Source organism: Acanthopagrus latus, chromosome 8 (genome assembly GCF_904848185.1).
Source record: "Acanthopagrus latus isolate v.2019 chromosome 8, fAcaLat1.1, whole genome shotgun sequence".
Classification (NCBI taxonomy): Eukaryota; Metazoa; Chordata; class Actinopteri; order Spariformes; family Sparidae; genus Acanthopagrus; species Acanthopagrus latus.
Genome location: NC_051046.1, coordinates 6,365,556 through 6,380,204, shown reverse-complemented (window position 1 = coordinate 6,380,204; position 14,649 = coordinate 6,365,556). Strand labels below are relative to the sequence as shown.

Below are 14,649 nucleotides of genomic sequence, written 5' to 3'. Positions count from 1 at the left end.
GATGTTTGCCAAGAATTTGACTGGTACTTTGCCAAGTGATAAAACTCAGCAAACTTCTGTATATGCTGTGTTTGGCTGTGCACGCCGACATAAGATCATTAGATCTCTGAGGATGGTGTGAAAACTGTCTGAAAAACAGACTCTGCAAAAAGAGCATTTGTGCTGTTTGAGTCAATTAAATTTAATAGCTGATAGGAAACATACTTTTGTGAAGCTTGAGATGCTGATTTTTTATCACCAGGGGCATTTAAAAAAATAATAATTAAGAAAAAATATTATATATAATTAAATTATGGTGCATGTGTTGTACTTACAAGGGCTAAAAGAGAGTATTTTATTTAATTTTATATACCCATGTGACAACGTGGACCATATTCTTTTCTTTGCATTAATCCTCTCTAAACTACATTACGTAACAGCCACAGCAGCAGTCTATACATCCCAGTATATGTGGTGCATGCAGTTTCATGTGGCTGCAACATGATTGGTTCTTTGCCGCCTGTCTGTTGGGAGGTGGGGGGGGGGGACACACTGTCCGTCCTGAACTGTCCACTGGATGGAGGCCATGTTTCATCCACCTTTTATTTACCACTAATCTGGTCACTTGTCACGCAACTGAAATCAACAAAGCGCATCTCCCTGCGAGACGCCGCCGAGCCCCCTAAAAACCGTCAGGCCTCCAGACGGGCCATCTGGCGCTCTGTAGTAAAACGACAGGCCCCGCCCCCTTGCTTACACTCTCCAATGTGCCATAGCAACCGGGGCCGAGCCCCCTGTTCCCGCGCAATGTTCCCATCCTTATAAGGCCAGTAGAATGCAGACGCACGGACACGTCACACGTCGTTTATGTAAATGCTTTGATTGAAGAAAAAGAAAAAAGCCTTCTGCCCTACTCTGAAATGGAGGTGTGGATACGACGCATGCGCACTCGTGTCCACAACTCTCCAGTCCCGTCCACAGGCGCAGACATCAACAAGGGAGCGGGTTACTGATGCGGGTTGATTTTCATAATACTCACATCGTTACGACGCGTTATAAGGACTACCACTGTGATCCGGATCCACGCGATTTGCAACAAGGTAACGACCGCCGCCGGTTTTCACGTGTTTTGTCGGGTCTTTGGTGCTTTGAGGGTTTTTTTTTCTCTCTCTCTTTTTTAAAGTGTTAGCGGTGCGTTTCAGATGTGTGGTCCAAAACAAGCTTCGAGTTGTCCTCGGAACAATCGCTCTTTTTTTAAGCGGGCCTGCTGCTGCAGTTGCTGCAGAACCGACCCGGTGGTCAACTTGATGTGTAGGTCACCTTATAAACAACTAAAGTAGACGCGCAAAGTGGGAGGAAGGAGATAAAACGTGAAGATCGAAAGCATGATGGGGCGAGAAGACGGCTGTTGTTATTATTGTTTGTTGCGGTGCATCGGTGTGCTTGGAGGAAATCACTCCTATTATCGCTCTTATTTGACTAAAGTCGCGTTATTATTACCGGTGCTCCGGCCACAAACCTCCTCTTTTAATCAGCGTTAATGGCCACATCGTGTCTGTGGAGCGGTCTGCAGTCTACTACACGTTTACGCCTGCTAAATAAGCCAAGTTGGATCTCTCACGCCCACCCCGGACCACAGATGCGTCTCAGCACGCGGCCGCTGCTGTCATCAAAACAGCTTCAGCAAACACAAACTATGTCGGATTGTCTAATGCAGCTCGGCCCGGGTTTGAAAATGTAGTTTGGTGAAAAAAAAAAAACACAAAAAAATACACAGCACAAAAGAGCCACTTTGAACTTGCTGCACATGTAGTTGGAGGGGGACTGTTGCAGTGACGCGACTGTGGAATAACAAAAGAGTAAAGATCAAATTACAGGATTATCTGAGAGCGGCCCTCCATTCAAATATTAATTTAAAAAAAAAAAAAAAAACAGCAACGTTTCCTTCCCCTGTTGAAATGTGTTCGTGTGAGTTAATCTCACTATGTAAAGTTGATGTTCGGAGGGGGAAAGTCGGGCATCGTCGAGCAGAAGAAGGACGGTCATCATAAAATGGGTGCGCATGAAGCAGGTCGTGTGGCATGCCATGCTTCCTCGCCGGAGTGGGCGGTGAAATTGGCGACTTGCACTTTTCTCTCGATAAAAGCAAGTGGATTTCTCGGTGTCTCCTCTTATTTTAGAAAGTGGAGGTGTTGCTCTGAGTCGCCTCGGCGGCTTTCGGGGGGAATTTTGCGGTTTACTTTTTAAATATTACAGTTTTTGCGGAAAATCGCATCACACCCCCTTCGCCACACTGCCTCCGCCTTTGAAGTGTGTTGCCATGTTGCGTTGCGTCACGTACTGTATTCTGCTGCAGAGATCGTCTGCAGTTTACAGATGAGGCACTCGGGGGGTGAAAATGTGGTCAGCATCGTAAGATACTCCAGGAAATATGCACCTTACTGGTACTATGGGTTGTTTTATGTTAATGCCTATAAAAGTACATGTAATAGATAATAGATTTGGTTATAGATTTGCTTTTTATTACGATTTTAATACCTTTCTGATAAGGAGATATCAGTTTTGTTTTGATTAGTCATATTCTTCTTATATACATTGAAATTCATGGTTTAAGTGTCTTTATTTTATCATTTAAATACTTTTCTGACCATATAGTATTGGTTTTGTTTTGATTCTTTCTTTTTCTTTTCATATACACATTCTAATTGATGGTATATATTTCTTTATTTGAGCATTTAAAGACTTTTCTGATCAAATAATATCGGGTTTGTTTTGATTGTTGTTATTTTCTTCATATATACATTAAAATGCATTGCATAAATATCTTTCTTTTAGCATTTAAATACTTTCCTGACCATATAATATTGGTTTTGTTTTGATTCTTTTGTTCTTTATTTTATCCTCTAATACTTTTCTGATCATATAATATTGGGTTTGTTTTAATTATTATTGCCACTGCTGCTTTAGTCAGAGCTCTCTTGCAGAATAAAGATAACTTTTTTCCAGTTAAACTGAATTATAGCTATAAAAGTGCCTTCATTTGTAACCTGAGCATATATGTTTATATATATTTCTGCAGCAGTAAAGTACACATACACATATTAAATATTTTTGCACTTAAAATGTGTGATTTCTTACTGCTGAAATTAAGTAAACGTAATTTTCCGTTCTCATCCAATCTTTTGTCATTTATATAATTTCCCCCACTTATGAAATCTTCAGTTACCACGAGGCAGGAGTTTTCCTGTTCTCACTTCTCCTCCCACATTGCCCATCCTTAAGCTGTGTCTGATTTAAGCAGCAGAGTGGGAGGTCTGTCGTTGTTCCTGCTGTGTGTCTGCTCTCTGTGGCACCGCACTGTCAGAAGACCCTGAGGACTGATGGCAAGAAAAAAACCCAGTCTGGGGGGCGCGGCTCGCAGTTTTGCCGCAGTTCAGGTCTACATGTGCTGTGGAGATTATAATTTGCCTAGCAACATAAATCATAATTCCCATGCATAATCGGGGCGCTTATTGCATGTCGAGTGATTTCCAACCCCCCGAACACATATTTATATATATTTTTTCACATTAATCTGGAAACACGTCCTGATATTTTGTAGTTTGTTTTAAAAGCATGACAGATATCCCCTGCAGCCTGGAGGATGGCGCTACGTGCGTGCTTGTATTTTGAGTTTTCCAAAATGAAGCGTGCATCCTGTGAGCGCAGCGTGCTGACATGATCTGTCTGACACGCTGTCTGACTGTTGACCTACTTCCCTCATGTGGGTCAAAGCGGAGAGATGCTCCAACAAAATCTCTTTGCCTGGATGTTTGTTTTTTTTAGTGCACTCCGATCGTGACAAAACACCAGGTTGTGGTTTTTCACATTAATATTAAACGGTGTATATATATAAATGAGCTCTGCCATGAGCCACGCGTGTGAGGCTGCAGGGAGGTACTGCAGTCAACACGCGCACACTGATGAGAGTCTGAGATGTTAATGCATAAATCGTTTCTTTTTTTCTGCATGCAGATGTTTGGCTTTCATAAGCCAAAGATGTACAGGAGTTTGGATGGCTGCTGCATCTGCAGAGCAAAGTCTTCCAGCTCTCGTTTCACGGACAGCAAGCGGTATGAGAAAGACTTCAGGAGCTGTTTTGGGTAAGAGTCCATGCTGAACACGTGGGGGGGTGTGTGTGGAGGGAGACATATTTTCTTCTCCCAGTCATTTCATCACAAATTGTCTTGCAGACTGAGTGAAACGCGATCAGGGGAGATCTGTAATGCCTGTGTGCTCCTGGTGAAACGATGGAAAAAGCTACCCGTGGGAACCAAGAAGAACTGGAACCATGTGAGTCTGGAGCGCAGAGCTGAAGTTATGATCGAACCATCACTCTGTGGTGATCAGATATTCACTCAGTAATCATTCCCTCCTCCTGCTCCATCAAGGTCGTTGATGCCAGAGGAGGCCCCAGCCTGAAGATAACCTCCAGGCCCAAAAAGATCAAGTCCATCTCCAAGAAAGCTCGGCCCAGCCAGATCAGCAGGCTGAAGAAGGAGCTGAAGAGAAACAGTGAGTTCTGTGTTTTGACACCTTCACACCGCCATTTGTTCCAAAAGACTAGATTTATGTCACATCATCCTGAATCGTATGCCTTCAGTGTTTGCTTTGTTCTGCCCACCAGATTCGGACGCCCACAGCACCACCTCCAGTGCCTCTCCGGCTCAGTCTCCCAGCTACAGCAACCTGTCAGATGACGGCTCAGACACAGAGCTCAGCCCGGGATCCAGTCGTTCCCCTGTTTTCTCATTTCTGGACCTAACATACTGGAAGAGGTAAGTCCCACAGCATTAACATCCCTTTGATCCAGCGACTCATTATTCAGGATTAAATACTACTGTACGCATTGATGCTTGTTTTTGACATTTGGTATGTATGAGCCTACAGTTATACATCAAAAGCTCCACAGTAAAAGTACATTTTCACAACCCTGAAATGTTTGGGCAAGACCACAGTTTCTTAAAGCCAATAGTTGAAAAATTGTTAATTTCACTAGTTGTTGTTGAAATATATGTGTTAATATATATCTTTATGGTCTCTTACAACTACTTTCAGTCTGTCCTATTTAGAGTCTTAATTTGCTCTGTGAGAACAATGAGAACAAATTAATATATCAGAGCTTTTAAAAACAGCAGTCAAAATGTTTGTGTTTGTGTTTTCTTTTACAGTGAACTTAGACTCAGGAAGTTACATCCATGTATTAACATATCAACACAGGTTTTTTTCAGTGAAAATCCTGTTTTTCATTTACTGTCAATATAGATGTGTCAGGAGAGTACATATGGTTATGAAATCATAACAGAGGACATTGAAGCAAAATGTATTTCAGAGAAATATAGTGAATATGAAGAATAAGGCTGAAACCGTTGCCAGGTGGCCGGAGGAAGAAGCCACATAGGTTTTCTGGAGGTGTCAGTGCTGCAATATGTGATGTCATTATGTTCACTACGGATCCCCTGAAGGCCCAAACAAAACGTGTGATACCACTGAAAAGCTGAGAAACTTCATAAACATTTTACAGTCTTTGAAAAAAAAAACACACATTGCTGTTTCCAGAACACAAATGTTTTTTTGTGTAATAAATGTGTAGAAACTTGAAATTAGCTTGACCAATCACAGCAAACACCATGTCCTCTTTTGTATTTGTGAGATTTAGATAAATAAAAAGAGAAAAACTCCTCCCTGGCAGTTGTTCTCAAACTTTTTAATGTTAAGGAGCCTGAAATGGACACAAATTGGACCAGTGATCCCCTTTTGACAAGAACTTTGCTTTTAGATGTTTTATTACAGGAAGCGCATACGACATATTACCAAAATACTCATACATTGTCATTTTATTACTCATGGATGAAATTGTAGTGATAGAATGACCCCCTGGAACCCTCTCAAGGACCCCAGGGGGTCACTTTGAGAACAACTGGTCTAAAGCATGTCAAACACGGGTAGAGGCCTTTACTTCTTTTGCTGTTGCTTCACACATTTGATTAAAAACAATGTTATCTTGTTTTGCTCAGGCAAAAGGTGTGCTGTGGAATCATCTACAAGGGGCGCTTCGGGGAGGTGCTCATCGACCCTCATTTGTTCAAACCATGCTGCCGCAAAAAGCAACGGCAGCAGCAACAAGAGGAAGAGGAAGAAGAGGAGGATGAGGAGGATGAAGAGGAGGAGGTGGAGGTAGAGGAGGGCCCGGTGGGCGTGGATGTCAGTGGGCAGAAAATCCAGACGGAAGAGGAAGTGAAGGAGACGCCGATGTGTGAGGCAAACGCCGAGCCTGCTCAGCTATGTGTTACCATGACAACACCTCCAACCAGGAGCGGGGTGGTGGTGGATGAAGGGTGGTGAAGTCACCCCCGCCCCCGTGACCCCGCACACATCTCTAATGAAATATTGGGGTGCTGTTTTTTTTGTGAAGCACTTAAAGAAGGAAGTGGCCTCAGATTGCCTTCAATCATAAAGCAGCTGTAAATCCTTTGGTCTTCTCCATAATACTGTCGGAGGTTTGATTATTATTTTTTTCAATGGTAACTTATGGACTGTTGTGTTTCCACCTTTTGTCTTTTTTTATTTTGTATTTAATATTCTTACCATCCTGAGCGATGGACCGTCATCCGTGGTGTGTTTGATCAACTTTAGATGAAATGCTGGAGCTCTAGTTTGCTGGTACATTTAAAACAGATTTTTATTCCAAAACGCAATAGATCCACTTACTTGCAGGAAAAAAAAAAAGGTGCTACTTGAAATCCATTCACTCAACATTTCCACCGATTCAACTCATTCTCAATGTGGATATTTTATGAGCATATATGTTAAGATGACTAATATAATGAGATTAGTTTTTGCTTTTCTTTGTTGAGAGTAGATATCGCTTTTTTTCCATTGAGATGGTGGATATCTCGTTTTGGAATGAAAGACACATTGACAGAGCACAGACCTGTACAGTATCCCCTTGTGTTTGTGTCTTTTCACATTGACATCCACTCCTATCAAAGAGTTTGTGTTTGTAGACTGGATTAGTGTCTCCGTGTGCAAATACGTACGTGGGTCCCATTTAAATAAGGCCTATTCACTGCTTCAACAGCAAATACACCAGCCTTAATTATGTGTTACAGACAGTGCTAGTGTTAATTCTGGATTGGTATTAAGGAACAAAAAGGGACAGAAGCTATATTTATTGTGGCCTCAGCAACACATAGTGCATTTTTGCATGAATGGCAAAGCCCACTCATCCAAAAGACCTAAAGATCTGATGCATGAGTCTACTAAAAAATTGCATGGCCTTATATAAACTGTAAATCTTACTTTTATTTTTTTGGATCCATTTCTCTGAAGTTTTAACTTATTTTTATATGTAAAAAAAAGTAAAGAAAAAGGAAAAACAGAAGTGTCTTCGAATAACAATTTCCACACAATACAACAACAAAAATACACAATCGGTCTATAGTCATTCAATATCAGCAATATCAATATCAGTGATTTCCGTCATGCCTGGGTCAGTATACGGTAAAAGACTTTATACAAGCTGAAATTCTATGCCATTGCCTCTTATATACCACAAATGTGTTGTGATATATAGCCTAATATTACTTTATTTATCAAATTAAAGCCAAAGCACATTGAAATTCACCCAATGTCAAATCAATGCAGGTTTTCTATGGACACTTGTGCTTGTCCGAGGTCATTTGTATATATGTTTATGGTATTCTAAAAAGAACACTAATATGAAATTTCATACATGTGACGTTGTAGTTGGGAGCAGAGGGTGTGTTATGTACATAAGGGGCTGGGCGAGCCACACGGCTCTTATATGGGTTCCATTATTTATTTATTTCATATTTATTTGTATCACTGCATCCCCGCTTAGAAGTGTAATACTATGAATTCTTTTCATCCTTAGCTTATAGGTAGTACGGTTTTGTACATCAGAAATCGAATGTAATTCTCACACAGGACATTGCGTTGAATTACTGGGTGTCAATATTTGTGAAATGTTAAGTATTTATTTACTCATCTGTTGAGTTGCGTGCAGCCTAACTTATTCTGTACCATCACTTTGAAACTGTATCATGTAGACTGAAATGAATGGTAGATTGCAACCAAACTGTGCTTTTTTCCCCTTTTTAGCCTGTAGCTTGAAAGTGTTACAGAACAGTAGGAAACCTAACTCTAGACTTGCATGTATTGTTGCTATGCATTTACTTAGCTTACAAGTTAGACAAAGCAGTTTTGTATTTTTTATACATCATGTACTTTTTTTACATGTCCCTTAATAAAAGTAATTTTGTGAGTTTTACTTGCGTGGATTTATTGGTATAAAGTCGGTGGCTGGATTAAAACTTAAGGATCAACCTGTATGGGTTGTTTTAGGGTTGATAGTGCTATAAATTATTAGTAATCAAGGAGACAGATAACCAATAATTGAAAAAATGTACAAAACAATTTCAATTTCAATTTCTGCTACTTTCAGCAACATTTATTTGATAACTATTTACTGGTTCTTGATAAAGTCTTGTTTGAAGTACTTCAGTTCATTAATAGATTTTCATGGCAGTAACATATAATGTTAAGGAATATACTCTAAAGGAAAGGTAAATGTGGATTTACATTTCAGAGACAACATACTGTTAATGTGATGTCAGCCCATCTGATCAGAGTCTTTCCTTGTTTTTACAGTACATAAGTTTAATTCACCTTTAGTCTACCTGGCCTACTTTATTTATTCAAATTATTTAGTACAATAACACCATAATAATCATTTTGCTTGGGATTAAAACAAAGACATATGGGTTGCTTATAAACTTGTAGGGTAGCTCTTATTTTCATACCAAACATCTGCCAGCTTGAAAAATGTTGGTAAGTCTGAACTAAAAAGTGGGAAACCTGTGTTTGGGATGCTTTACACAACATCCTACAGGTTTCAGTCTGGAATTAAAATTTTGAACATTTGACATTTGAGAGGGAACAAGTCTGTGGTGGTAGAACCAGCAATTCCCACACAACAGTGCATTTTTAAAAATGTTTCCTCTCCTATCTTGGCATTTGTAAATGTTGCATACATTTTATCATTAATTATTATAAAAGAAACTGATAACAACCAGGAGAATACAGACAAGGACAAGAAGAAGTCTTTTTGTCCCACAGACTCGGGTTGCAAAGGCACAAGATTTTCACGATAATATAACAATCTCAGAAAATATCACGGTTTCACAGTATGCAGTATTATATTATTATTATAATTGTTCATCAGTCATAATGAGCTTTAAAGGAATGAATAAAGTTGACAAATGATTATGTATAAATTCACAAAATATTATACCCCGACAGACAGGGAACTTGATATGACTTAATATATCATAAATTAGCAAATGTACATGGTTTGATAATTGACAATTTTTCAACCACAGTATGCCTTAAAAATGCTACATCAACAGAAGTGTTCTTTTTTGTTTGTTTGTTTGTTTGTTTTGTTTTTGTTTTTGTTTCGGATGATATTCTAAAACTGATATGTCTCATCGGGATGTTCCACATTCATAACTCAAGGTAAACAAATCATTCTTCACCATCTATTTTTGAAATAACGTAATGTTAGGCTATTTGCAGTTACCTATGTTACTATAATTCAAGTAGGGAGGCTAGCTGAGGGCTACATTTTGGATAACACTGGATGCACTTTGGAATTTTATGCTTTATCATTTGTGTCACATTATAATTATATGCATTTATTTTTATTTCATAGTGATTGGTTTTTGATTTTTACTGATTGGCAATTTTAGATGGTTTTGAAACAACACCTCATTTTTTGGGGGGTAATATCAAATTTTGCATCTGTAAAACAATATTATAACTAAATCCGATTTCTTATTAATATGCATTTGTGAAAAGCGGAGTTTTAAATAAAGAATAGAAAAGAAAAAACAACCGGAAGCAGTGATCCTATGACCGGAAGTGGAAAAACACGGAAGTGCTTTGTTTTTGTTTCATAGTCAGCTGTCAGCTGAACATTTATTCTGCAGATGTCGTTTTAAATCTGTTATTCAAGCAGTCAGAGGTCGCCGCCAACACACACCTGGGACCTGAGGTAGATCATGTGAGTGTTGTTGTATCGCTCGTCAGATTAGCTCGCATGCTAACCGTGTAGCCACGTCCAACCTGCTAACAGGCTGGTGCTGTTAATAAAGTCAGTTATCATGATGAGATCAAAATATCACAGATAAACTTATCAGTTGGAGCTGACAGCCGCTGAAGAAGATTAATTAACTTTATTGATTTGAACAGGTTGTGGTGTCATTGAATGTTTGACTGTGTCCGTTTGTGTCATGATTAAGATTCATCCCTGGTCTCAGTGCGTGTCAGTGATTGTAATGTTGAGAAATATGACGTTATTGTACATTTATAAATAAAGTTTTTTATCTGCAGCCTTTATTCGTCCCGATCGTCATCATGGTGGAGCCCACAGCATCTGGCGTGTTCTGTAACAGGATGCTGAGCATGGTCAACTCTGAGGACGTGAACGCCATCATCCAGGCTCAGAGACACATGTGAGTGTCATGCTGTGCTTAGCACGGATGGAATCTAATTGAGTACATTTACTCAAGTACTGTGATTAAGTCAAATTTGAGTTACTTGGATTCTACTTGAGTATTTCCTCTTTTTGCCACATAATTCTTCCCCTCCACTACATTTTGAAAACAAATGTTGCACCCTTTACTTCACTATATTAATTTGATGACTTTAGTTTCTATTTACTTTGCAGATTACATGCTGCATCAGAGCCAAGAAATGCTGAAAACGATTGTATACATTCATGTTAAAGTGTTTAGTAGATTTAATACCAGATACTATAAGACTTTAACTCAAACACTATTTGTATGTGTAACTTTCAGTTTTTCAAAACAGTGTGACTTCTGGGTATTTGGGGTACACTGGTGGTTAGTATTTTTAGTTCTATGTGGCTTTACTGTTACGCTACACTGCAAAAATGTAGCATAGCTCAATTCACTTGCACATGACAGTGATGCCTGCCTTTTTCTTTGAAAACTGGCTGTAACTGTTTTACTGCTTTACTGAATTATTGTGCAAACAGGCTTGACCGCTTTGAGAAAACCAATGAAATGCTGATCAATTTCAACGGGCTGTCTAACGTGCGACTGCAGCAGATGAACGAGCGCTTCCTGCTCCACACACGCACTCTTGTGGAGATGAAGAAAGATCTGGACAGCGTCTTCAGAAGAATCAGGTCTGTCTTTACTACCTCATTGCAAACACGCACAAAGAGACACACACACACAATAGTGTCTGATTATTGGTCTCCTGTTTTTCTAGGACACTAAAAGGGAAGATTTCTAAGCAGTACCCAGAAGCTTTCAGCAGTGAGCGAGCTATTTCTCTATATTCATTTATATCCGAACCAACGTCCCCACATCGGTCTGTCTAAAATATGTGTTTTTCTGGCAGATATTCATGAGTCACCCATCCTGGAGGATGACGATGATGAATTTGACCCAGTTCTCCCCAGTATTGCCACAACTATTACAACAGCCACCTCAGAGCAGAGCACAGAGTCGTGTGACACAAGTCCAGATGTGGTCTCACCCACAGTAAGCAGATGTTCTGAAGATCTCTCCCAAGAGCCACCCGACACGCCCACCTCAGATGTCCTAGAGACGGCCGTCCTACGAGACGAGGGTCCTGACTCTGTACCTGCAGAATAGAGCGAGCAGATTGTGAATGGATTTTCAACCTTCAAACTATTTTAGCAGGGGGTCATGTTGTATATTTGAGTCTGTGTTGGCCTCTACAGTGTTTCTAGACTTTTCCAGTCATAAATCTGTCTGTTGAAAAGAGCATCATAGCCTTGATGTTTAATGTGGCTATGAACTGTCCATGAGGACACTGGGTTTTTGTTGGCATGTCTGTTTTATTTACAAAGCTTGCACAGCACCAAAATAATGCAGCTAATACTTGAAGTTGTATAGTATCTCACTATAGATGGACTGTAAATGTATGACACTGACAGTGAACCTGAGCAAACGCCCTCACTCATTGTACGATTACAAGCCTATTTATTTCTGTTTTGTTTGAAGACGTGCACACATGACTGAAGAAAGAAATCTCTCATGTTGTCTCTCATGATTTATGTTTCTTGAAAGACAAATGTTAGTACTCTCATTTCTTGCGTCCTCCATCACAGAGAAGGTTAATTGTCAATGATCTGTGCGTCTGGAGCTGTCAAGGATTCAGCAAGCGATCCAAAGACGCATTAGATTGGCGAAGGCTCCTTGATATGAGAGCTGGAAAACCAGGTTGTGTGAGCAGAGGATCCAGCCGCTCTTATTAGCCATTAAAGATGCAGCTCTGCTGTAAAAGGGAAAGTCAAGCATCAAGTAGACTTTTTTTTGTCATTCCTTCATATTTCTACATCTCAGTTTTATTTGTGAGTTTGAAAAATGATCCCCTTGAGCAAAGAGGAAGGAGACATAATTGTTTTGACTCTGTTGTCCAAAATCAATTGAATATAATATTTAACTTATTTAGTTTTAGGGCTACACAATATCAAAAAAAGAGAGCGAGTGAGAGAGATGGATTGTGGATTGTATATTTTTTGCACTTCATATTCTATAATATCTTTGACAAAGTGTGTCCTTGATAAACTGAATATATGTTTTTGGTCCTTAAATTCTATATATATAAAAAATGCTTAGAGAAAGATGTCAAATTCTAAACAACACCTCACTGAAATGACTAGAAAGGTTAAGGCTGTTCTAGGCTCTGTCAAAATGTAGACATTTGGACAATAAAGTTGATACAAGGTTGAAATTAGGGACACAAATTTTAAGGAACTTCTTCAATTGATAGTCAGCTGCCTTACCAATAAATTATCAATTAATCATTAATAATATATGAAATATGTTGACAGTGTTGACTGCTGTTAGCATTACACAAAGTTACTTTAATAACAACATGAAATAAAATTCAACAACAGGACTGATACAGAGACTACTAAATGGCTAAAATATAATTTAGTTTGTACAGGATATCTTTTCGTTCTTTTACAAATTACAAATCACTTTACTTGCTTAACTTTTGATTTAGAATACATTTTCTCAGACCAGGATATTACTTATTTGAATTTATTTACAAATGTGTAACAAGAAACTTTTTGATATATCTGTGTCCATCTCCGATTGTCAGTTCATACATTTCTAATTGGTCAGATTCTTAATGGCTATTAATTGATGAATCATTAACATCCCTAATTGTAATACAAAAAAGGCTATGCTGATATCTGCATGTGTAGTCTAGTACCTGAAGGTCCAAGGATGAATGTGTGGCAATAGGCTCTATGGTTACATGATTATTTGTAACTTTGTTTGGGAATATAGTTCCATAAAGCAAAATAGTTGAAAAGACATCAAGTCCTTTTTCAAAAGCTGGAGGAACAGACTCAAAATTTACTTGATGTCTGTGACAAGAAAAATCCAAGATGACACCATCAAACAGAGTGATAACATGTTTGGTTTCTATGACAGGATCTAGTTCAGATCTCAGACTCCTTGTGACCATCATCTCATAACCCAACTGTGGGGTCAATAAATAATCCAGCATACTCTAAACAACAAACAGAGGAGAAGAGGAACCGGTGCGCTGAGGAAGGCCTAGGGCTGAAATGCCTCAGTTTCCTCTTTCTGCTGTGTATTATTGAAGAGTGAGCTCTCATCACACCAAAAAGGCTTCTGAGTTGAGAAGCCAGTTCTTCTTGTTTGTGTTAACAAGGAGCAGGCAGCTTGTTTTGCCTCAGGGTCTCCCTAATATACATGCTCCATATGAACACATTATCACCTTAAAGGGTAAATTCAGCAGAAAATTAATATTCAGGTACTATCTACTCACTTATACTGATGGAAAGTTGGGTGAGGTTACGTAATCAACAAAATACCACATAAGACAAACCTCTTTTTAATGGATTTTACTGCTTTTTAAAAAATTTAATATACATATTTATTATGAAAATTCAGCATTTCTTTTAAAATAAAAAATAAAGGGGTTAAGTTTGTATCATTTGTCCGTTTCAGTAATACAATTCGGCATTGGGTTTGAGTCACTGGGTCACATGACATGGAAGCTATTGAAAGAAATGCTGACTTTTCACAATAAATATTAATATATAAAATAGAAGACACAGTAAAATTCATTTTAAAGAAGTGTGTCCTATGTGACCTGTGTAGTGACACAATTCGGCATTGGTTTTGAGTTACTGGGTCATATGACATGGAAGATACTGGGGAAAAAAAGCCAGAGAAATATTTTTGTAAAATAACTACATTAAACATAAGCAATCAAAATAGGTGTGCTACATGAAATCAGGGTTAAGTTAGCCCGAGGTTCTGGGAGACGAGCTAACCGTCCTCCTGCTGCCAACACTGGATATAACTGAGTAAAAGACACCGCTGGAGTGAATGTCTGTCCAACATTGAGCCTCAAACTAATCTCACCTCGGTTGTATACAAGTTTTTCTTGTACCGAGCCGACAGTTCCTGTTAGCTAACGTTAGCTCCCGCAGGGGGCGCTGAGTCCAAACCGGGGCAGTTCTTCAGACAAAGGGGTCAAATGACGGCAGCTACTCGACAACAC

The 14,649-nt window shown here is 39.1% G+C and overlaps 2 protein-coding genes and 1 long non-coding RNA gene across 5 annotated transcripts in view; 2 read left to right on the top strand and 1 right to left on the bottom strand.

The window, feature by feature from the left end:
* Window positions 1-14,649, bottom strand: part of LOC119024391 — an 18,470-nt gene extending 3,821 nt beyond the window's left edge. The window contains exons 1-2 of the long non-coding RNA XR_005076459.1: window positions 14,511-14,649; window positions 11,615-11,718 (exon numbers count right to left, since the gene is read on the bottom strand). This is a non-coding gene — a long non-coding RNA (uncharacterized LOC119024391). The remainder of the gene's footprint in view (window positions 1-11,614; window positions 11,719-14,510) is intronic.
* Window positions 316-8,311, top strand: sinhcaf (SIN3-HDAC complex associated factor). 2 transcript variants are annotated; one of them, XM_037107163.1, is made up of 6 exons: window positions 316-1,079; window positions 3,994-4,121; window positions 4,212-4,311; window positions 4,410-4,533; window positions 4,646-4,796; window positions 6,036-6,504. In XM_037107163.1, the coding sequence occupies exons 2-6, from the start codon at window positions 3,994-3,996 to the stop codon at window positions 6,361-6,363; spliced, it is 831 nt and encodes a 276-aa protein (XP_036963058.1). In that variant the 5' UTR covers window positions 316-1,079; the 3' UTR covers window positions 6,364-6,504. The 2 variants fall into 2 exon arrangements, with proteins under 2 accessions (XP_036963058.1, XP_036963059.1); XM_037107164.1 differs by lacking the exon at window positions 316-1,079 and adding an exon at window positions 1,966-2,423 and having other exon boundaries at window positions 6,036-8,311.
* kxd1 (KxDL motif containing 1) lies at window positions 9,518-12,451 on the top strand. 2 transcript variants are annotated; one of them, XM_037107165.1, is made up of 5 exons: window positions 9,518-10,096; window positions 10,435-10,556; window positions 11,102-11,254; window positions 11,341-11,387; window positions 11,473-11,729. In XM_037107165.1, the coding sequence occupies exons 2-5, from the start codon at window positions 10,459-10,461 to the stop codon at window positions 11,727-11,729; spliced, it is 555 nt and encodes a 184-aa protein (XP_036963060.1). In that variant the 5' UTR covers window positions 9,518-10,096; window positions 10,435-10,458. The 2 variants fall into 2 exon arrangements, with proteins under 2 accessions (XP_036963060.1, XP_036963061.1); XM_037107166.1 differs by having other exon boundaries at window positions 9,633-10,105; window positions 11,473-12,451.

Excerpts from the sequence above, each read along its gene's own strand:
- sinhcaf (XM_037107164.1), top strand. The coding sequence starts at position 3,994 with ATGTTTGGCTTTCATAAGCCAAAGATGTACAGGAGTTTGGATGGCTGC. Across the intron at positions 4,122-4,211 it reads GACTTCAGGAGCTGTTTTGG|ACTGAGTGAAACGCGATCAG; the intron begins GTAAGAGTCCAT and ends ATTGTCTTGCAG. Across the intron at positions 4,797-6,035 it reads GACCTAACATACTGGAAGAG|GCAAAAGGTGTGCTGTGGAA; the intron begins GTAAGTCCCACA and ends TGTTTTGCTCAG.
- kxd1 (XM_037107166.1), top strand. The coding sequence starts at position 10,459 with ATGGTGGAGCCCACAGCATCTGGCGTGTTCTGTAACAGGATGCTGAGC. Across the intron at positions 10,557-11,101 it reads ATCCAGGCTCAGAGACACAT|GCTTGACCGCTTTGAGAAAA; the intron begins GTGAGTGTCATG and ends TTGTGCAAACAG. Across the intron at positions 11,388-11,472 it reads GTACCCAGAAGCTTTCAGCA|ATATTCATGAGTCACCCATC; the intron begins GTGAGCGAGCTA and ends TTTTTCTGGCAG.